General features: G+C 44.3%; 1 protein-coding gene across 1 annotated transcript in view; it reads left to right on the forward strand.

The window, feature by feature from the left end:
* The window catches only part of CA10 (carbonic anhydrase 10), a 448,736-nt gene extending 426,067 nt beyond the window's left edge, over window positions 1-22,669 (forward strand). Inside the window, exons 7-10 of the mRNA XM_019731018.2 lie at window positions 2,711-2,783; window positions 17,160-17,314; window positions 19,553-19,727; window positions 21,361-22,669. Of these exons, the coding sequence (XP_019586577.1) occupies window positions 2,711-2,783; window positions 17,160-17,314; window positions 19,553-19,727; window positions 21,361-21,383 (426 nt within the window). The 3' untranslated portion in view covers window positions 21,384-22,669. The remainder of the gene's footprint in view (window positions 1-2,710; window positions 2,784-17,159; window positions 17,315-19,552; window positions 19,728-21,360) is intronic.
* Window positions 22,670-23,793: the final 1,124 nt, after the last annotated feature.

Below are 23,793 nucleotides of genomic sequence, written 5' to 3' on the forward strand. Positions count from 1 at the left end.
TGGGTCAGGAATGTCCAGGCACTCACCTCCCCTGTGGCTTTCCCAGTGCCAGGCCTTCCAGGAGCCACTCCCACGCCCACGTGGGCTGCCCAACAATGCCTGTCCTTTGGTGGTGCCTCAGCCTCAGCCTCAGTCCCTGACTTTGCCTCACTTTGCTCGAAGCTCCTGAGCCAGAGAATGTCATCCTGAAAGTGCAGGCACATTACAGCAGACAGGGTCATGGACATGCCAGGAAGTCAGCCTCCTCAATAGCAAACTACTGGCGTGTCTCGTAAGCGCTTGCAGAAACGCTTGCTCCCCTGAGGTTACTGACGCAGGTCCTGGCTGCCTCCCTGCGGGTTGTTGGGCGGAACTTATGTCTCCGACCCTGAGGATGAAAGGGTCTTTCTTTCCCTGGGCGAACCTGAAGCTTTCTGTCTAGATTTCAAAGTAAGCCATGGCATTTCTAGCTTTGTCCAACATAACCAACTTTCAGATGCTCCACAGTGAGTTATCCAACCTGTGACTCACCTTTCACTCATCCCGAAGCACTGGCTGAGTGTGGACTCAGGCCGGCCCTGTGCTAGGCACTGGAACCTAGAAAGGAGATGGACAAAGGCCCCTTGGTCTCTAGAGGCCCACAACCTCGCACGGGCCTCCCCTCTTTCTGATCTTTCCGCCTCCCGTTCCCAGCTCCCTGCAGGATAGGCAGGAACAGAAAATGAGAGGCCACACATCAGGGTCAGCTGAGCCCTAGAGATGTCACCCTGGCCAATAGCTGAGCCGTAGATGGTTGGAGTTGTTGTGTAAAATAAGAGACTTGTTTATCTGCCGGTTTTCTTTATCTCAGTCCCTTCCTAATCCCCCATCCTTCCCATGACCACAGGGAACTGAAATTTGGCTGTAATTGCTGCTCAACCACACACCATTAACTTCCCACTTAAGCTCACTTATACCCAGTACTACATATTTTATCCTCTCACCCACGCAGTCAGCACACGGGAGCCCACAAATCATCTGCATGCACTTTGGACATTTTTCAATTATTTTTAATCGGCTCAAAAGGGTCCAGTCCCAATGTTAGCATTGCCCAGGCTCACTGGGTACCAGGAGCCCAAGGCACCTGATGAAGGGACATGACAGATTCCTTACCTGCCACGACATTGTATTTTAGCTCTCCTCCTTGCATGGGGTGCGTCAGCACCCACAGGTGGCTTCAGGCTATCTTTTAAACGGCCGAAGAAGACGGGAAAGTAGAAGTTGGATTTGGCACTAAAGGTTCTGGGGCACGGCAGACTTTTCTCGGTTTGTGGGTGGGCTTTCACAAACTCCATTGAGGATTGTCACTCACCAAGACGCCCTTGGTATGTGTCTCACCACAACACACCCAGAAAACTGTGGGAAAGGAGAGACAGATGGCAGGAAAATAAACAGTCTGTGCTTTCTCCAAACTAAAAATTACCTGTTGCTTATCTAATAATAATAATCATCTGCTGCAGTTTTTCCAAACCTCAGAATAAATCAGATTTAAAATGTTGATGTGTCACAACATCCGATTAACAGCTGAGGCATAAATTACAGAGCAGAGCTGAGCCAAGTGAGGTAGGAGAGAAACGACTAGGATGAACAACGGGACCTTGGAAAAGGCTGAGGAAAATGGGGTTTTCAGGAAAACAGTGTCCACGGTTATGTGGGGGCACATAACAGTCTCCAAATAGGGGTCCCCTGGCTTAAGTCCCTTGACAGTTGGCTTGTTCTCCCAAAGAAGAAATTTGGAGACCTAAGGGTATGGGCATAAAACGGGAACTGATCCCTGAACATCTAATACAAGGTTTGGCCCATAATGGGCACCTGATAAATATTTATTGGGTATATGGATGTATAGATGCCTGGATGAAGAGATGGATGGATGGATGGATGGAATGGCTTATGATACAGTCAATTTATGCAATAATGAGCAGTGATATAATAAGTTTCTATATTACTTCTTAGAGATTTGTTTTCATCTCCTGATACCTCTGTTCTGGGTGCTCTTTCTTTCTCACTCTCTATTTGATCACTATCCCCTTCCTAACATGTCACTCTCTACCTTCTTAAAACCCTTTGATGTTTCCCCATCGCCACAGCATAAAGTTTAAATGTCCTAACATTGAGTGTCCAGACTTTCAAAGCCTGACATGAGCAAGCCCCTGCCTACCCCGCTAGCCTCCCCTCCCACCCTCAGCTACAACTGAGGATGTAGTCTCAGTTACGTAGTCTCAGCTACAACTACACTGAAATACTTGCCTGAGCGTGGCTTGTTCTCCCAGGGTAGTGTATGCACGCATGTTTTTCTGTATGTACTGTTTATCTTGACCTTTACTTCTTTTCCACACTCTACCACCAAAGCACTCTGTTCACTTCCTCCCATCCTTCCAGAATCAGCACATGCCTTACTTAGCTCCCCAAATTTTCCATGGGCGTGGCCCTCCTCTAACATCATCACACCTGTGGCTCTATCATAGTACTGTTCATACTATATTATAACCATTGGTTTACTTACCTGTCTTCTCTCTCTAGACTGGGGTTTCTGGAGAACAGAGTCTATCTTTGATCTCTGAATTTCCAGCCATCAAAGCGTTTGGCTTGTGGAAGGCACCTAGGAAATATGAATGAATAAGTAAATGCATGGAGGCAATGTTTATCCTGGGATAGTACTGCCCGGTCATTAATATTTTCTCTTCTCCCCTAGGTTTCTGATTCATCAAACCCATTTCTTAATCGAATGCTCAACAGAGATACTATCACAAGAATAACGTATAAAAGTAAGTACGGTTCAATTTCCTATACAACAACTATTCTATAAAGGTTACTCCTGTCTGAAGGCAGAAACCAGAACTAATGACCTCCAAGGGCCCGTTTCCGCCTCATGATCCTTTAATGCTATAGAGAGTCACTCTGCGGAGTCAGGGTTGGCTGAGAAGCAGCTCGTTTCAAACCCAAGACCCTGGGTTGTCTTTGTCACCCACGTCTGTCTATGGCGATAATGATTATTTTGATGATGGTCATCGTTATCCTATGGCTTGGTAATGAGCCGGGAGACTCTACTAGCTGACAAACTCCACCATGTCAGTTGGCCATATTGGGATCTTTGCCAATTGTGGGATGGAAAAGGCATTCATCAGGTAGTTTGGATCCAGCCTCAGCACCTATCGAGGCCCTAAGCTGGACTAGATCTCCCTCTCTGTGTCGCTGGGTCGCTGGATGACTTCAGTCGGAGCCAATGTGGTATCTTTCTGTTTTTGAAATGAGCTTGGGAACCGTCCCTCCTCTTGAATTTTTTGGAATAGTTTGAGAAGAATAGATTTTAATTCTACTTTGAATGTTTGGTAAAATTCACCTGTGAAAACATCTGTTCTAGGACTTTTGTTTGTTGGGTGTTTTTTGATTACTGATTTGATTTCATTGGTAGTAATCAGTCTGTTCAGGTATTTTTTTTTTCTCGTTGATTCAGTCTTGGAAGATTATATGTTCTAGGAATTTACCCATTTCTTCCAGGTTGTCCAATTTGTTGGCATATAATTGTTTGTAGTGGTTTCTTAATAATCCTTTATATTTCTGTGGTGTCAATTATCACTTCTCTTTCTTTTTTGGTTTTTATCAATTGAAATTTATTGGGGTGACAGTGGTCAACAAAACTACATAAGTTTCAAGTATACAATTCTATAACACATCATTTGTGTATTGCATTATGTGTTCACCACCCAGAGTCAGTTTTCCTTCCATCATTATATATTTGATCCCTTTTACCCTCTTCTACCACCCCCCTCTCCCCTTACCCCCTGGTAACCACTAAACTGTTGTCTGTGCCTATGAGTATTTGTTTCTTCATTTGTTTGTCTTGTTCCTTTGTTGCTTTCAGTTTTATATCCCACATATGAGTGAAGTCATATGGTTCTGTATTTTTTCTGTCTGATATTTCTCTTAGCATAATAATCTCAAGATCCATCCATGCTGTCGCAAATGGCACTATTTCATCTTTTCTTACCGCCGAATAGTATTCCATTGTGTATGTATACCACAACTTCTTTATCCAGTCATCTATCTAAGGACACTTTGGTTGTTTCCATGTCTTGGCCACCGTAAATAATGCTGCAACGAACATCGAAGCACATATATCTTTATGGATAAATTTTTCAGAACTTTTTGGGTAGAAACCTGGGAGGGGGATTGCTGGGTCATATGATAACTCTATTCTTAATTTTTTAAGGAACCTTCGTACTGTTTTCCATAGCAGCTGTACCAATTTACATTCCCAACGACAGTGTATGAGGGTTCCTTTTTCTCCACAGTCTCTCCAACACTTGTTATTATTTGTCTTGTTGATGAAAGCCATTCTAACCAGTGTGGGTGGTATCTCATTGTGGTTTGGATTTGCATTTCCCTAGTAGCTAATGAAGTTGAACATTTTTTCATATATCTGTGGGCCATTTGTATGTCTTGTTGGGAGAAGTTTCTGTGCGTGTCCTCTGCCTATTTTTTAATTGGATTGGTTGTCTTTTTGCTGTTGAGTTCTATGAGTTCCTTATGTATTTTGGATATTAGCCCCTTATCAGAGGCATTGTTTGCAAATATCTTCTCCCATGCAGTTGCTGACATCTTTCTTAATCTTATGTGTGACGCACTGATCTAGACGACTCTGTCCAGCTTTCTTAGGTTTCCAGAGTGTTTTATCCCTAGAATCTTTAAGCACAAAAGAGAGAACAGTACAAAATCAAAAGGGAAAAGAGGGAAATTGTGCTACTGTCATTCACAACAATCCCAGAAGTTTCAGAATTTGCAAAAAGTTACGTGAAACAGCACACACCATGAGATGAAAGAAGTCAGTACAAAACAAACAAACAAACAAAAACGAAAAACAATTTACCTAATTGGGAGTGAGCAGGAAAGTGAGATTCTAGTCCCAACTTTGTCCTTAAGCAAGGAACTTCCTCATTTGGACTCTGTTTCCTCATCTATAAAGTGAAGAAGTTGAACTTCAGGTTTCTAAGGTCCTTCAATCTCTAGGATTCTGAATCGCAAAAGTTAAAAGCAGCGTGCAAACATTCTGACACCTCACATCCCCTTGGAATGTCCTCCACCACTGAGAAGTTCAGCTACGCCTGCTGTCTCTGCTTCCCACAGTGATGTGGGAAAGACAGAGTGAATGCTTTCAGGTCTCAGCTTGGACTGCTGGAGGGAGTGTATGGAGAACCCTTCCTCAGTCATTTATTCATTCGTTCAGCAAACATTTCCTACACACTTGCCCCTTGACACGAGGCGAGGCTCCCTGAATAAACAGATGGGCCAGGCACCAGCCCTTCCCACAGGTTCTCACTGCCAAGGCTCTTCCATATGAAGAGATAGATTGGGGTGGGGACAGGCAGTGGGAGTGATGAATGAACCTGGAGAATTACCCTCCACCTAGACGAGCATCACCTAAAGAATGAACTAAGTTATCTCCAGGACTACCCTGCCCTTCCTCATCAGTACCCCTATGGAGTCCTCTCTAAATGCACACTTAGTTTGCTCAGCTAAGGAAGACATTTCTGCCACATGTGCAAATAGCACATTTGATAACCACCCATAAAACATTATTAGTCTTTTAACTTTTTTGATTAAAAAACCATGAAAATTAAATAAACTGTTTTCAAATAATCTTGAATTTGCAGTTTAGAGACCATGAAAAGCCGTGAAATCACACATTAAGTCCCAACACACAATCTAACACATTGCCAGCTGCAGAGTCCATCATTAGTGGGACTTTCCTCCCTGCCCCACCCCCAGCACTGGTCTGATTAATATGAAGTGACGTGACTGCTGCTGAAAAAGAAAGCATCCACGTGGATCTGTGCTATGGAAAGGTGTCCTCGGGAACACATATCGATTCGGGTGCAAATAGGGGCTGGACAGCCAGGGTAACAGAGCTTGTTGGGACCAATGATGGGTGGCTGTTTGGTGGCTAAGGGAAATTTCAACTTCATCTATTTCAAATGAAGTGTCCCTGCTGACTGCCACCCCCATGAGGTCTGTGGGAACTGAGAAGGGCACACGCTGGCAATAGCTAAAGCGGGTATCAATGTTAACACCCAAGACCTTCCTTCATTTGTTCACGCACCCTGCAAATATTTATTGAGTGGCTCCTGAGTGCAAGGATATAGAGAGACCAATAGAACATGTTTCCTGTCCACAAGGCCCACATTCTAGAGTTAGAGAGACAGACATATCATAGTGTATTATAAAGATTGGGGTAACAAGTTCAATGTTAAAAATACAAAGATAATTCTTTCAGATCATTGAAAATCTGCTTAGAATTACATGGCAAGGTTGCACAAAGCAGGTGCCATTCAAATAAGGACTGGATATGAATAATTATTTGCTGGGGAAAGAAAGAAAAGAGGAAGGGAGGGAAAGAGGGAGGGAGGGAGAGAGACAGAAGGAGGGAGGAAGGAAGACAGAGAGAAGGAGGGATGGAGACAGAGAGAAGGAGGGATGGAGGGAGGAAAGGAGGGAGAAAGATAGAGAGAAGGAAAGAGGGAGGACATTGTAAGCCTCTAGACCAAGATCCAAAGCAAGGAGACCATTAGAAGGACTAGAAAGAGTTCAAAGGGAGGAAGTATCTTCATCAGCTCTTCGTCTAACAGTAGACCCAGTAAACATTGGTGATGGCCTCAGTTAATGGAGGAATGAATTGCCCCCTGTGGTAGCAGTGATGGGGCAGAGAGAATGGCAGGAAAGATGGTCTGGAGCCAGACTTTGAAGGGTCTTGATGTCATGCTGAGGAGTGTATGCAGAAGGTGTATTTAAAGAAATGCCCTCAGCACCTCTTGAGACACCCTTCTAGAAATGCAAATAGAAGAGAGCAGGAACCCCTCCTCCTTCTGTCCCTCATCGTCTATCTGTCTGGGCCACGGGAAAATACAGGAAGATAAAGAGACTCCCATGGGGAGAGGTAACTGCTTTAGGCCCCCTAATCACAGGTATTTTGTGCTCTTACACTCATTGGGGAATAATGGAGGTGTTCCCAGTTGCACATTTATCACATACCTAAAGGAGTGACACCGCAGGGATAATGATGACCCCTACATATGGGAATGGCCTAGATGCCACTATGCCCAGAACACTGTGGCTGAACGGATTGATTTGCTCAGCAGGAAAGTGCCAGCACTCTTCCCTCCAGCTAAACTCCCTGAGGCAGCCAGCCAGCCTGTGGAAGGTTGGCCAGGCAGCAAGCAGGGGGTTTTCTGAAACAGTCACTCACAGGGACACAGCCAGTAGGTGGGAAATACAAGCCTGGAAGTCTCTCCAGAGTCTCTGCAGGAGGCAGCAGGTGACGCTGGCATCAGCCCGCGAATTCCAGTTGAGAGGACAACACCACCTGCTCGGCCCTGCCTGTTTCTAAGATACAAATAAATCCATTTCCCCCCACTGCCGCCCAACCACACTACCCAGGGACACGTGACCTCAACCCCCACCCCATCTCTCAACGAGCCCCTTCTGCTGCTGCAACACAGACTTACAGCCCAGCGCAACTTCAATTTGCCCCGTCACTTAGATGTGGCACCCACTCTGTAAAAGGCTGAGCTGCAGGAATATGGAGGGGACGCTAACAGAGCACTTTCTGTACTCCAGGTTCTGTGCCAAGAGCTTTCCAGAGAGTACCTTTCCCAGTGCACACAAAGTACCTACCTTCAAAATAGGTATGATTGCTGTCCCAGTTTGCAGATGAGGAAACCAGGGCCCCAGGAAGTGAAGTCAATTGACAAGGACACACATCTAGGAAGTGGCCATTAAGTCGGCAACTTCTGCATAATAAACAAGCATTCGGTGATAAGCATTGAGGTCGCACTGCTTCTGCGGGTCAGTGGTGGCTCTGCTCCCAGCTACAGGACTGCAGGCCAGCTCGGCCAGCGTGGCTCCACAAGGCTCTCATTTTTCATGAAATGTGTCGGCATGTCTTTCTCTTAATTCCAGCTTTGGTTCAGTTTGAAGAGCGATCTTTTTGCTTTTTTGCATGGGTTTGCACTCAGGAAGGACGTAAGTAACCACAGAACTGGAGAGCACTTTAAAAGTTCAGGCTCATGCCATCCTAAGCTCTCTGCAACTCCTGTCTGTCCCCTGGCACGGGACCACCGATGGAAATCAGTGTCACCCAGAGGGACCTAGTGGCACTGGCATTATTGGTATACATAGTAGCCAGAGAAGTCATGGCTACCGTCCCCATCAGCCTTTCCCTCAGAGGCCACTGTCAGGAGAATCAATCTAACACTTTAAGCAGAAAATGACATAATCCACTGACAAACGGATCTCTGTGTTTGTTTGGTAAAGAATAGACTAGAGAGGGGTAAGGATAAGATTTGGGAGATGGTGGCAGCAATCCGAATGACGAGACAGGCTGATGATGGCCAGGCTAACATGGGGGCAGTGGGGAGAAACGATCTGGTCTATTTTGAAGAAAGAGCCAAGAGATGTCTTTATAGATCAGAAGGGAAGAGTCCAGAATGACTACAAGGTTTTTAGCCTGAGCGACTGGAAGGAAGGCATTTCCATCAACCGAGATGGGAAGACTGTAGCTGAGGTATATTTGTGGGTGGGAAGGGAACTAGACGTTTCAAACAAGCTTGAGATGTCTATGGGGCATGCAAGAAAAGGTGTGGAGTAAGCAGTTGGCTATAGGAGTCTGGGTTTCAAGAGAGAGAATTGAAGATATAAATGTGGAAGTCACTGGGATCCAGATGGCATTTAAACTTGGGGAAAATCATGGGAGTGAGAATAAATAGAGAAGAGAGGCGGACATGTCCTCACTTTTGAAAGAGCAGCTCCAATCCTCATGACTTAGGACTGCAAATCATTTCTAAAGATATCTTTTAAATCCCACCCTGGAAGAGGCTTGTGTGTGTCTGCCTCATCCACTAGCTGAGGAGGTGTGAGGAGGCGAGAGCAAGCATGCGAGCAGGGAAGCGTCACCACCAAAGAGGAGCAGTTTACATGGACACAGTCCATTTGTTTGGTTGGATGATAGATTAGATGACGGGGGGGGGGGGGGGGGGGAGGAATTGTGCAAAATCAGTGTATTGAGCCAGTTAAGAAAATCGATGCCAGGGAATCCATAAAAGGAAGAAAGAAGGAGAATCTTGCCAAAAGACTGGGGAGCCAGATATCAAGCTGGTGAAACCCACCATACTATGGGAAACAAAGTATTTAGTGAAGAGAGATGGAGCTAAGCAGACTTGGGCTCCTGGCTACCACTGCCTTTGCTGTGTAGCTGCAGGCAAGTTTCTTAACATCTCTGTGATAACGATTTCTTTATCAATAAAGTGAAGATATTAATACTGGTGTTAAGGGTGGGGTGAGGACTAAGCATGGTAATGAAGCAATTGACCAGACAATGACTATTATAAACTAGGTGGATAATTTTGTGTGTTCCTAAGTTGTCTGAAACTCCGTGGTCCTGAAAGGTGGGAGGTAGGTCACACTTTGATGCCAAATAAAAAATATGATCAAGATAAATACAGTACAGGGCACCCAGGCAACCACTGGCTTACTTTGAATGAAGCACAGTTTCTGTGTGTGAACCCATGCAGTTGATAGTGACGGCTTAATGAGGTTCCACGACTTTCCTTGGAAGTGTAGATTTCATATGTCTGAGCAAATTTTGTAGAACACTGTCACTAACCCAGACCAACAATGGAAAAGACCAGCCTGAATTAATTTCAGGTTGAATTTACAAAGTCTTCTACAGAAAATCCATTTTATTAAAGTTAAATGCCCCTTCAACAGATTGAGGGTCAGGACTGAAATCATGACATTGAAAAAAATGGATTTTCTGAATAGATTTTGCTGGAGGAGATATTGGTCATTTACTCAAATTATTTTAATTTTTTTTAATGTAATGTTTTCGAATACTGCCAATATCCCTCCGTTTTCCTTGTGTTAATTAATTAGCAGGCACAGAGCCCTGATTATATAAAAGGTAACATTCATATCATTTTAGTATCCACTTGACTTCATCAAACTAGCATTATTTTTTTTAATTTTATGATATTTTAAAGTGGTGAAATCAGTGACCAGTGAAGTGCAAAAGAGCATTCTTAAATGGGTGAGAGGGACTCGTGACTAGGACACTGCATACAAATGAACTCTTTCTTCCAATGTCCTAGGACAGTGTATCATTTTGGTAGCTTCTCTTTCTGCTTCCCAGACTCCATTCATGTCATAGATAGTACATATAATGGTGAACTTCAGTCCAATAAGAATCCAAAAGATCACAGATTCCGAATTTTAAAGGGTCTGGCTATTGTCTTACTATATTTCCTCTGAGGAAATAAAAGCACAGCTGAAGGCTTTTGGAGGAGAGATTTTCCACATGGTGTTTTAACACCCAGTATGAGCCCCTTTTAAAACTTCTTTTTTAGCCTTGCCTGTTTGTAACTTTGCTTCAGCCCCCCCACCCCCACCCAGGCGAAAAGATGGATGTGTAGGTAAGTGCCTTATACTTCTCCGTTCCTCAGGAAGTGTTCTGTGCACCCGCTCCTCAGAAGGACGCTGTGTTAAATGTGATGAAATATCGCTGGGGACTTGAAGCATATTGCTCCTGGTGCCGTTCTCTATGCTTAATTGAACTTGTACTTTCATTTCAAGTGAATGGCTTCGGAAATATTTTCACAGAATGCAAAATGCAGCACGCCCCTTCCCATGGTGCAATCTAAGTAGTAACTGAAGTCAGTGGAAAACAAAAAAAGGAGCAGCTTACCTCCATGAATCCAGTTTTCGGAGGCTCTTTTTTTCATTTATTGTTTGTGTAAAACAAAGAAAAAAATCATATTACTTTATGCTTTAGTAATTGCCGTTTTTCATTTCAGTTGAATGTGCCCCAGATTACAAGGGGAAATGTCATTCTATGTGAGAAAATTGCCAAGCAGTTCCATATTGATCAGAAGCAAGTCCGGTATTGATCTCTGGAACTGCCAAGCCTTTTTCTCGTTGGCATTGTTCTCTTTGAATGGGAACTGCATAAGCAGGGAGCCAGACAAAGTTAAATCTCATCAGTGGTCCGCATAAGTAAATGCGATGCATTTAACAGAGGCTGTCGTTAAAGCGCTGATTAAGGGAAGATTCCCCCATTGTGCGGTTCTAGGTATTTCATCATAGTGTTTCTCTTAAAAAACGAAACAATTTTAAGTCAGCTTGGGAATTGTGTCTACGACTAAGAACTCAACATGACATAATTGATAGACAGCCAGAGCATGTCATAAAGTCAAGAGCACAGCTATCAACTTCTACAGTCATTTGGAAGAATAAGATTGGGCTGTAAATGGTGTATAAATATTCTGTCCTTATTGATTACCCAAGGGGTTTTCTTGCGCTATAAAGATGTAGCCAACATGTAAAACACTACAACACTGTCATACCAAAAATTTGACCTACTTAAGATAAACTTGTCTGTGTAAACTTGTTTCTGTTGAAGGGCATTTGGGAGTTTATAGATTTTTTTTTTTAACCTGAAGATGACTTTAGCTATGTCCAGAATAGTCTGGTGCCCCCAAGCAAGAGGTTACGTGACTTAGCCCTGAAGGAGGAGGAAGTTACTGGCAAAGCCACAATTAGAACTTAAACTTGAGTTAAGACTCCTTCTTCAAGTCCTCTATAAGCTATATTCTCCTAAGATAGATAAATGATGATGATAGATAGACTGATATAGAGATCGATAGATGATAGATAGATAGATAGATAGATGATAGATAGATAGATAGATAGATAGATAGATAGATAGATAGATAGATAGATAGATGATAGATAGACCTCTCTTTAAAGCTAGCCATGAAAATTTATTTGAACTTCTGACATCACTTCTCAGTAACTCCTTGAAGCAAGCAAGCAGAGGCAGGCGTGATCACCCGGCTGGCCTCGGAGCTTCACCTCACATTTGTATTTCTCTACTCATGAACAGCTCTGACCTCCTCTGGATCTTTGCCACTCTTACTACTGAATAGAGCCATGAGAGTTTGGAGAGCAGAATCCACTTGCCAGTGCATTAGTTCTTAGGCTCTTTTGGTCTACAGTGCCAAAGCAATTTTTTTCTGCAGGCTGCTGCATGAACGAGGTAGTCTGTGGGTGATAATAATTCCTGTCCTGATCAGCCATGGAAGACACCCCAGTGTCCCTTGACACTGGGACTGAAAACTGCTGGATTTGCCCATATTCTTTTCTTGGGTTCCACTGCTTCTGTCCTGCCAAACACACCAAGCTAGTCCCCATAGAGAGAAAAGAAGATGCAAAAAGGTAGCATGTGGTTCTCAAATTCTAATCCCTAAAAGATAAAACACTGATTTAATGGCAGGCTTCAAAGCAGAGTGGTCAGTCATGAGGACAAACCTTACATGTTAAATAAAAACACACCAATTACATCAATGTAAATACGTATGAGGGTTCAGGCATGCTTGGTATAGAAACACAGTAATGCCATATGGAGACAGGGAACACTCTCAGTGGCACTCTGCTATCTTTGGGTGTGATTTATATGGGGTGATAGTGGGCAGCATTCCCTCCAGCCTGTTAATGGTACAGACTGGAGCCTCAGAGAATTTTCCCCATCATCTGACAGATGATGTTGCCTCTTCCTCCCTTAGTTTATGCCCAGCACCACCAGCAGGTGGAGCTGCTGGACAGAAACCCTCTCGTTCACGCATTCAACTAATCTCTATTGAGCATCCACTCAATAGTGGACCCCATGATGGGGCTTGGGGATTCACAGATAAAAGATGGAAACCCTTTTCCCAAAGGCTCAGTTTAAGGAGGACATTTTTTAAAAGTAAGTGATTGTTGGCAACCTAATTCAGTAAATATGGTGAAAAACGAAGGCACCAAACCAGCTGAGGAGAGCCAGGAGGCCTCAGGGAGGTCAAGCAGTGGTTATCCTGGAGAAACTGGGCAAGGACACCCCAGGAAGGGTGGAGCGGCATCAATGCTACCCAGCATCACTGAGTATTTACCAGGCCTTGTGCCAAGTAATTGAAAAGCATGATCTCATTTGTTCCTCAGACAACCCTCTCTTAGTCATTTCAGGGTGCTATAAGAAAATACCATATAAACACCAGACGTTTACTTCTCACAGTTCTGGAGGCTGAATGTCCAAGATCAGAGTGCCAGCATGGTTGAGCTCTGGGGTGAGAACCCTCTTCTGGGTTTCAGAATTCTTGCTGTGTTCTCACATGGCAGAAAGAAGGTGAGAGAACCCTCGGAGTCCCTTTTATAGGAGCACAAATGCCATTCGTGGGGGCTCCACTCTCAAGACCTAATCACCTCCTAAAGGCCCCACTTCCTAAAATCATCACATTAAGGGTTAGGACATCAACATATGAACTGGGGGGGACACACATTCAGTCCACTGTCTAGTCCTATCTGCATACAACCAATGTGGAATCAGAAGGTCACCTGCATATCCAAGGGCACCCGATGGGAAGCAGCAAAATCAGCCCTCACGTTCACGCTCACAGCTGAGTCCAAAGCTCACACCCTCCGCACTGGGTCTCTCCAAGTCCTGTAGTGTGAGGAAATAAAGAGGGCAAAGGGTAAAGTAAGATTATTAGCGAGCTTCATGGACATAACATTAGTGAATGAGGATCGTGGGAGGGCGGAAGCTGCCCACCTTCTCTGAGGATGAAGGGAAACTCCTGGCAGGACCGCAGTGGGTGGAGCCTGGGGTACCATCAGAACACTGGTGTTTTGCAAACATGTTACCCTGCTGTGTGGCGTATCCATTCTGTTCATATCCACGAACATAATGACCTTTTGCCTCTTGCTCCTAGCCTGTCCCCTCACCCCCCACACACACAAACACATACATACAAATCTTTTTCTCAAGTGTGGATGCAACACAGAGGCTCGTTTTAGTTTTGGAGAGACATAAATGTTCTTTTTCTTTCCTCCAGTCATGCCTGGAATGCCCCTCATTCTACTGCCTCCTTTCCTCCCTCCTGCCTACAGCCCTGAATAAAATACAATGCAATAATGGCAGCATGCTAGAGTACCCAGTATGCTCCGCGTGCAAGCTTGGTTAAACAGATCACATTGACCTTTCATAAAGATGTGCCCAGTGCTTCCTTCTCTCATTCAATATGTTAATCCTCAAGCCAAAGCACCGTCAGAGTTACAAATCTGATCCCACTACCCCCCTGCTTAAAACCCTTCAGTAGCTCCACATTGCCTATGGGATGAAGCCCGAACTCCCCACAGCACAGAGAAGGGCCTTCTGGATGTGGCCTGCGTTCACTCTCCAGCCTCATTTCTCACGACACCCTTCCCCCTGCATCGTGCCCACACTCCAGCTGTCCCTGGGCGTGCACCGCTCTGTACATAGCTCTCAGCTGTCCTTAGCTCTTTCTCTAGCGTGACTGCCTACAGGGCCCTTGAGAGCCACCCCCCTACCCCTGCCAGCCCCATACTGATTACCTCCTGTCATTCAAGACGCAGTTCAGGTCAGCTCCTCAGTTAATCCTCTCCCGAGTCCCACCCCCTGGCAGAACTGACAACCTCTCCATGTACCCAGTGCAGATACATATAACTGTCTTTGCTGCTCTTTGCCGCCTCCACATAATTATGTCCTGCTCGCCCATGCCTAGCTTCGTGCCTGACACATACTAGGGGATTAAGAAACAGAGCCAAAAGATAGACACTCAACATAAGCTCTTTGCGATGGTACCTGATCTAAATCTCGAGGACCATCACCTCATTGTGTGCTCCGGGCATTATGACTTTGTCACGGAAGCAGCTAACCAAATGGGCCAGAATGCAGACCCATCTCAGCCGTGTACCAGTCACAGTGTCTCCCTTGGGCTTGTCCCGATTCCCTGATGCTGTGATGGAAAGGCAGAAACTTTTACATGGGAAGTGGAAGAAAGTCCTTTGTCCTAAGGTCGGTCTCCACATCCAACTTAGCCAATCTGTCTCTCTCGCAGGCACTATATGGACAGAACCCTGGAGAGGTTCAGTTACCCCATCAGAGTAGTCGGAGGCCAAGAGGGGCTGCTTGGGACAGAGCAGGCAAATGGTGCTTCTGTTTACATAGTTCTAAACCAGTAGCTCCGTGGATTTCTTGTTAATTAACAAGTGAAGGAACACTGAAGTTCAGGTTCCCTTGGCAGAGGTGGCTCTTTCTTATCAGAGAAACTTGAGCGAGGAATTTCTGGAGGAAGAGATGGGACAGGAAGGGGGCCTTTGCCCAGGAGAACGGATTAGCAGCCTTAATGCTCAGGATCAGTAGGTAGGTACAGGCCAGGCCAAGGTGCCCTTATCACCACCTGATATTACTACATATATTTACTTTGCCATTTGTTGTCTGTCTCTTCAACTAGAATGAGGGCAGGCACTGCATCCTTCTCGTTCCCTGCTCTATCCCTGGAGCCTCACCCTGTGTCCTGGACAAAGAGGTACTTAGTGAACGTTTGTTGAATGATGGCGGTCTGGAGGTCAGGAGAGCTGGGTTTCAGTTCCCACTCTGCAGTCACCAGCTAGCTCTGGGACCTTGGGCAGGTCACGCTACCTCTCTGATCTTCAGTGTCTTGTCCGTGAGGATATTATTATCTGCCTAAACAATCTCACTAGGTCAGTATGAGTTTCCAGCTATCTGTGCACAGTTCTAAACTTGAAAGATTGTATCAACCACTGAAGAGTTAGTCCTTTCCCACTGGGAGTTGAACACGTGGATTAGAACATACATACGTCCAGGGGGACTGGAGGACCCAGTCTCATGCCTCAGCCAGCCAGGCTTTGGGTCCTTGCCAGGTGTTCTCCAGGCCTCCTGGATAGGCCACTGTGGTGGACACTCATGGCAAATCAGGGGGTGCAAGACCTCTGGACACATAGATCACTTGGGTACAGAGGGCAATGGAAGCCATGAATGCAGATGGGCTACCCTACGATGAGAGTGTAGAGTGGGGGGTGAAAAATAGCCTTGGCCTGAGCCTCAGGAAATGCCAGCACTGAGAGAAGCAGGTAGAAAATCAGGAGTCAGCAAGCAACAGAACCCTAGAAGGAATGGGGCCGGGAAAATACGGTGATTCAGTAGCCAGGAGGGGAGAGCAAGAGTGTGCACAACAAGGATTGAAGGGAGAAGAGGAGAGTGGAGTAAGAGAGGTTCGTTGCAATTTATTGAGATTTGAAAACTCCAGTACATTACAGTTTCATAAAAATACAACCAATGCATTAAATGGAAAAAAAAATCAGAAGGAAAAATATTAATGACAATTGTTTTAGATGGTCTGTGTTATTATTGTCTTTTTTCTCTCTTTTCTCCATAGAGTCTGATATGTACTTATGCCACTTTTATAATTGAAACAGTAAATTTAATAATAAAAGATCTATGGGTGTGTTTACCTCAAGTAGGTACAAGAGAAAAGGCTATCCGCTTGGGCCTGATGGAAAGGAGATCCACAAAAGTGAAATCAGTTGTGGAACTTAACTGTTAAATCTCATGGTAGGATTTGGCCTAACTTACTTTTCTTTCTAAAACTATTTTCCTAATTTTTTTTTTTTTAATTAAGCAATGTTAAGAAATAGGAATGGTGACCAGGCACTGTTTCCACAGGTCCTGCACTTTTAACAGTACATTTCATCATGACTATCACGCTGTGGGTCCCAGTCTCAGGGACCATAACCAAGGACTTGGCTCTTCCTGTGTCCTTGTGGTAGACTAGGTTTCTGTTCACCAAGACTCAGTGCCCCCTCCTGCAGGAAGAATGTGCTTCCCCTCATTCCTAACGTCGACCTTGGACACATGACTTCTTCGGCTACCAAAATGGATACAGAAGTGACATGTGCCACTTCTGAGCTGGGAGCTTTAAGAGCCAACATGTGTGTGACCATGCTTCTTCTCCTCCTATCATTGCAACTTACAAGTGTCCAGATAGCAGCCAAACTAAGAATCTGGGTCACAGAATGTGGGCAACAATGACATGGAAGAAGCCCTCGGCCAACCTAGAGTGGACATGTGAGCAAGAAATAAACCTTTATTGTTTAACATGATCGAGATCTGGGGGACTGTTGTTACTGCAGCCTCTCCTGACAGATACCGTCTTTTGCAATCAGAAAAGGGGGGGGGGAAAGTCAGCAATACCAGCACTTTCTCAAGAAACCTAATCCTTAAATCTTCTTTCCTTCTTTAGATGATGCATATTTACTACAGGGACTTAATATAGAGGAACTATATCCAGAGACCTCTAGTTTCATTACGTATGATGGGTCGATGACTATCCCACCCTGCTATGAGACAGCAAGTTGGATAATAATGAACAAACCTGTCTATATAACAAGGATGCAGGTGAGCTTCATGTAGCCTTTTAGCTAATGGGGAAGAGGATGTAAAGACTGGTTGCGTTCGTGACATGCCTATTGTATTCGTTTGCTAGGACTGCTTTAACAAATTACCACAAACTTGGTGGTTTGAATAACAGTAAAGCATTGTCTCACAGTTCTAGAGGCTCTAAGCCCCAGATAGAGGTGTCAGCAGGATTGATTCCTTCTGAGGGAGTGAGGAAGAATCTCTCCCATGCCTCTCCCCTGGTTTCTGACAGTCTTTGGTGTTCCTTGGCTTATTGAAGCATCATCCCCACTCTGCCTTCATCTTCACATGGTGTTCTCCCTCTGTCTAAACCCCCCTTTTTCCAAGGACACCAGTCATATTGGATTAGGGCCCACCCCAATCAGTCAGATTAGGGTCTACCCCCAATAACTTCATTTTAGCTAATGCCATCTGTAATGACCCTATTTCCAAATAAGGTCACATTCTGAGGGACTGTGGGATTAGGACTTTAACTTATGAATTATGGGGTACACAATTCAACTCATCACACCTATGTTTAAAGAATCAACATCTGAAAAGGATAGCATGAACTAATTGTAGAAGCATCCGACCTGTCTGAGAAACGACAGCGGGGTTAGTTCCCAAAGTGTTCTGTAGAGATAGTATTCAAAAACAAATGAGCAAAATGGATGGCGTGATCAAATATGTTTGAAAATCTGGGTTAAAGAAGAGTTCATTAGATTTCACTGTTGGGAGACTTCTCAGGCCTTTAAAATGATAATACATATGTGGTCTCCAAGGGGAAACTATATGATAGGTAGCATTTCACAAACATATTTGAATGTGGAATTTATTTTAGAGTATCTCACAGGATTCCTTGTAAAGCTGGCTAGGATTCCTCAGAACTGGATGGGAACCAGTTCTGTAGATCTGGATGGGAACCAGTTCAGGAGATCTAGCCTCTGAGGCCAGCTTTGCTCATGGCTCATCATGTGCTCCTATGGGGGTCACCCTCCCTCTTGTGAAATAAATACCACCCTTTTTGATGAGGGAGTAAGTTACGTGAGCCCGTTCTAGCTCTGACATTCTGTGATTGTGAGTTTCTATAAAAACTGAAAGGAAAGATGAGCAAAGGAAGCAGAACCCATTCTCCTTCACAGGAAAGGTACAACTGACCCTTGACAACATGGGCTTGAACTGCATGGGTCCACTTATATGCAGATTTTCTCAATACATCCCTGTACTGTTTTTGATCTGTGGTTGGGAGTCCACAGATGTAGAGGAGGCAACTGCATGCATTGTTCTACACCATTTTATGTGGGAGACTTAAGCACCCATGGATTTGGGTTTCTGCAGGAGGTCCTCTAGCCAATCCCCCATGGATATCAAGACACAACTAAGTTTTAGACGAAGTCAAAAGTTACACACAGATTTTCAACAGCACAGAGGGTTAGCGCCTCTAACCCCCAAATTGTTCAAGGGTCAACTTACAACCCAGCCACAATGTGAACAATTCGAAGTCCCTGATCCTATCTATATTGATTCGGACTCTTGGTGACAAAGCAACCCCCTCCAGATAACTTAAACTTAGAAAAAGGATTCGTTCAAGAAATACTGACGCATCTTATGGAATTTCTTAAGATCTGAAATTGATGTCAGGAATTTGCTGGAATCAGAACCCCAGGAGCCCTTCATCTCTGCTCTGTACTGCACACTTGCTTTCTTCTTCTCTCCTGCGAGAGACGCTTCCTTTGCTGCTCAGTTCCGGGGTGGAACATGGCTGCAAATGTTTTAGTCCAGCTCCCGGTCCTGATTTCCCAGAAAAAGAATCAAATGAATCCAGCTTAATTTCGCCCTGACCCCTGGACCAATCACTGTAGTTTAGGTAATACCCGTGTGGGGGAGTACTTCTCTGAATTGTTGGGAATTATTGAACCATGGGGTGTAAGAGAAAGAGTCCCTGAAGAACACCTAGTTGGATTTCTTCCTTTGACAGATGGCCTGCATGAGGATACAAGAAAGTAATTGATTTGTTCAGAGGCCTCCATGAGCTACTGAGCAAGAAGTAAGGCTCGCTCCATGCATGGAGGAACTGTGGGTCTCCAGCACAACTGAACCCACAGAACAAGGGTCTCCGAGGGCCTCATGTGCCCTTTCCCAGACAGCCTGTCTTGGCCACAGTCTACACAGTCTGACTTCTTCCCTCGTGCGTTTAAGAGGATGGGTGGATATCACAGCTGTTTCTCTCTCCCTCAGATGCATTCCTTACGCCTGCTCAGCCAGAATCAGCCATCTCAGATCTTTCTGAGCATGAGTGACAACTTCAGGCCTGTCCAGCCACTCAACAACCGCTGTATCCGCACCAACATCAACTTCAGTTTACAAGGGAAGGACTGTCCAAACAACCGAGCCCAGAAGCTTCAGTACAGAGGTGGGTGCCTGGCTCAGAGTTGCAGTTGGCCCAGGCCAGAGCTCAGCCCTCCTGCTTAGACCTGTTCTTAAAGGCCTGGCATTATAGGAATCCTGATTATAAATGACAATTAAGGCAAGCCACCCTCCATGTGCATGGTACCTTTCTGTTGGTAAAGCTGATAGGTTAGAGATAGAGATAGAGATAGAGATCAAACTTTAAATCACTTCTGGCTCAGGTAAAACAGCCTTTTTATTGCCATTTTACAGACGAGCCCAGAGAGGTTGATTTTTTTCAAGATTATGTGTTAGAACAGGACAGCCATAAGCATTAGAGCTTTCAGTTAGGTGCACCATAGACCCTTCCCCCCAGAAGGTAAGCAAATACTCTGACGCCAGGCCATTGGACTCCAATGAGGTAATGTATGTGAGTGCATCCTTTTCCAGTGCTATGTCCCTAGAAATGACAGTTATTCCCATTATAAGGGAGGGCCATTCCCATTATAGGGATCATGCCTCCTGTAACCCTCTGGTTCACACCCAGCCCTCTCTCTTCCCTTCTATACACTAAGTATCTACTGATCATTACAGTAAACCCTCAACATAGAAAGGAAGATGGAGGCAGAATGGTGTCATGGAGCTGCCCTTGACCCAGAGTCAGGACACTCAAGTTCCAGGCCTGGTTCTATTACTACCAAACCATGCAAACCCTGCCAAGGCATTTACCCTTCTAGAGCTGGCTTCTTTCATGACAGTCCCTATACCAGCTACTTCAAGACTTATTGTGAGGAATAAATAAAGCCTGGATGGAGAAGCTCTTTGTAGCAATAATGTGCTGCTCAAATATGGGGGCTGTGGATGTTACCAGGCAGCTTTTAGAAGCAGCTACCCCTGCTGCCCTTTGGTCTCCCACTTCATCTCTCCTACTTCCCCCACATTTCTTTCTTTCTTTTTTCTCTCTCAGACACATGCAAAGTGCCAAAACCATAATTTTCTGTTCCCTTCCAGCTAGAACTACTAGACAAATAAATACTCAGGTCATTCACTGAGCCTTATCTTTATTCAACTATTTATTGTACACCTACTATGTGCCAGGCATTTTGCTTGGAGATGAGGATACAGTGTGATGAAGACAGATACAACCCCAATCATACAGAGCTTACAGTCTAGAGAAGGGGTAGGCCAACTTGTTCTGTAAAGGGCCAGATGGTAAATATTTTAGGCTTTGTGATCCATACAGTCTGCCACACTCTGATGTTGTACGAAAGAGGCCATAGATAATATGTAAATGAATGGATAGAGCTGTGTTTTAACAAAATTATTTACAAAAACAGATCACAGGCTGGATTTGGCCTGGAGGTTGTCATTTACTCACCCCTGGTCTACAGCAGAACTTTTCTGCCACAGTAAAAATATTCTATATCTGCATTGTCCAGTATGGTAGCTACTAGCCACATGTGGCTATTGAACATTTGAAGTGTAGCTAGTACAATGATGCAACTAAAGTATTTACAAGTAAGCAGGCATTTATAGAACTGCCCCTTCCCCTTTGAAGTAAGAGCCCCAAACTCTGTGCAAATTAATTCAGTTATGCCTTGTTTTGTGTTGTGTTTGTGTGTGTGTGTGTATGTGTGTTTCTTTCTTTCTCTTTCCAGTAAATGAATGGCTCCTCAAGTAGGGAAATAGGCCAAGAAGAATCCCATCTCAACGAAATGCTACAACAGTGAATTGACGTAACCTAGGATGTCCCCTTCTTTCTTCTCTCTCCTTCCCTCCCTCAAGCCTCATTTACTCTTTGGACTGGCCCTTTCTTCATGAAAAGTGTCTGAAAAACCATGACAGAGGAACATAACTCTTATACACAAACACACACACACACACACACACACACACACACACACACACACACGCAAACATATCTACACACTCACACAGTCTCCAAGATGAGAAGTCAAGTTTCAGAATCAAAAGGCTCATTCATAAGAGGTCTTAGAAGAAAATAACCAGTTAACTTGATTACGATTTTGATACTGTTTTCCTGAACTAATAAATCTACCCAATGAGACTTTTCAGCCTTTGTACATACAAAATTCTTCCAAAAGAGAGAGGAGAAAAAAAACAGCTCCGACGGCATCAAGCAGACTTTGTTCTTTGCATCAAGTAATCTCAGATAGTGTCCTAGGATCCTTTGAGGATGCTGGTGACAGGTGAAATAGAACAAAGTTGGCCAAGGACACTTATTTCTAGATTATGATTCTTCTGTTTACTCAACAATTTAAAAAAAAAAAAAAGGACAGACATTGAAGAGATACACATTGTATATATACATATATATATCACTGCAGACTATAAAGAAATTGAATTATTTCCCCTTTGTCACATATCTGTAGTAGGATTTGCCAAGATCAGAATTGATCCATTTGCTGTTTCTTGTTTTCCAAAGGTCATACATTGTGTTTGGTTATTGTTAACAGCTCAATAAATGTGTTTAACGAGTTAATTTTATTTTTCTGGCTTTGGTCTGGTCTCCTTCCTTACAGGCTAAGCCCTGGCTCCATGCAACTGCATTCTTTGATTTTACTTGTTCCTTCATCTACATGTTTTGTTCATTTGCAGCCAGTTTTTACTGAGTTTGTGGCAATCAGGAATGCATTTGCTAAGCAAGTATAACTTTAATTCCACTCCATGGCTCGATCATTCATACGAGGTGAGCTTCAGCCTGAGATAGCAGGCGACAGATTTATTGCGTTTCAAAACTGCCATTCTCCCGATCCCCACCCCCTGTGATGCTCCCTTGAAGGAATGCACTTTGCCTTGTAAATTCCTGGGAAAGGGGTGTCTTTTCTCTCCAGGTGCAGCTGGATCTCACAAAGTACAAACGAATGCCTTTCTTTTCTTGTTTATAATGGTCACTCACTGTGTTTGGTTACTGTCAAGAAATCAATAAATGTGTTTAACAAGTTACCCATGTCTGAGTTTATTGAGGAGGATGCTCCCTGCTGAAGCTTCTGAGTCCTGCTGCGTCCACGAGCAATTGCATTAATGGCCGGCAGGGCAGCGAGAGCCACCAAAACAGCCTGTCTGTCCATTCCCAGAGCCAGATAATTAATACCCTGTTGAGAAAACATAAAGACTTATCTGCTGGAAGGGAAGACTTGGATGTTCGTTCGGTGACGAAATTAAAAATAACTTTCATCTCTCCTTTTTATCACAAGAGGGAAAGCACCAGCATGTAGAGTCTGTGCAACTGGAAATAGTCACAAGCATATGGAAAGCTTCAACCAATGCGTCAGCCTAGCCAAGTGACTAGGAATATTGACAATGAAAAAAAAAAAATCAAACAGACACATATTTCATATTTGAAATAATACACTGAATTGGATATTTGTTTTCACTTCTTGTACTATTGTTAGTTAGACAGCTTTGATGACATACATGCCTATTTATGAGCAATTGTATTTTTCCAGAAAACCGAATCTGTTTGCAAAGGTTTAGGGTGGTCAGGTGGCAGTCTTTCTTTGTGTGGTTTACTGCTTCCTCTCTGAGGAAGATTCTGAGTCAGAATCTTCTTTAGCCTCCAAGGGCAGGCAGCCATGTAATGGTTGAAAAATACTGATGGTAAATCAACCAGGCCTGGCTTCAAATCTTCACTCTGCCACTTGTCTGCTTGCTGTGTGATCCTAGGCGGTTGTTTTAGTTCTTTGATCTGTTTTGGGGATGCTAATAACTTTCTCCATGAGTTGTGAGGCTTAAATGCTATGTAGTTACTGAAAGCAGCTAGCACAAGACCTGCAGTGAATATTCTATAAATGGTGCCTATAAAGCATGTGTATGACCTACCTATCAGGGGTTGTCTGGACCATACTGTGGTTCCCTCTACAGGGGTTAGCACCCATCACAACAGGGGAATCACATTAATAGCAAACAAGAGCAATAGGTACCCGCAGACAGCATGTAGGTAACTGCCTTAAGTGTATCGGGGCAGAGAGGAAGGCACACCAGTGAGGATGGAAGGCAGTAGGCTGGGTTTCTAGGCTCTGTTCTGTTACCAGCATTCTCTGTGACCTGGGACGGCGGCCTTATCTAGA

The sequence above is a fragment of the Rhinolophus sinicus genome, linkage group LG15 (assembly GCF_036562045.2).
Source record: "Rhinolophus sinicus isolate RSC01 linkage group LG15, ASM3656204v1, whole genome shotgun sequence".
In the NCBI taxonomy this organism is placed as follows: Eukaryota; Metazoa; Chordata; class Mammalia; order Chiroptera; family Rhinolophidae; genus Rhinolophus; species Rhinolophus sinicus.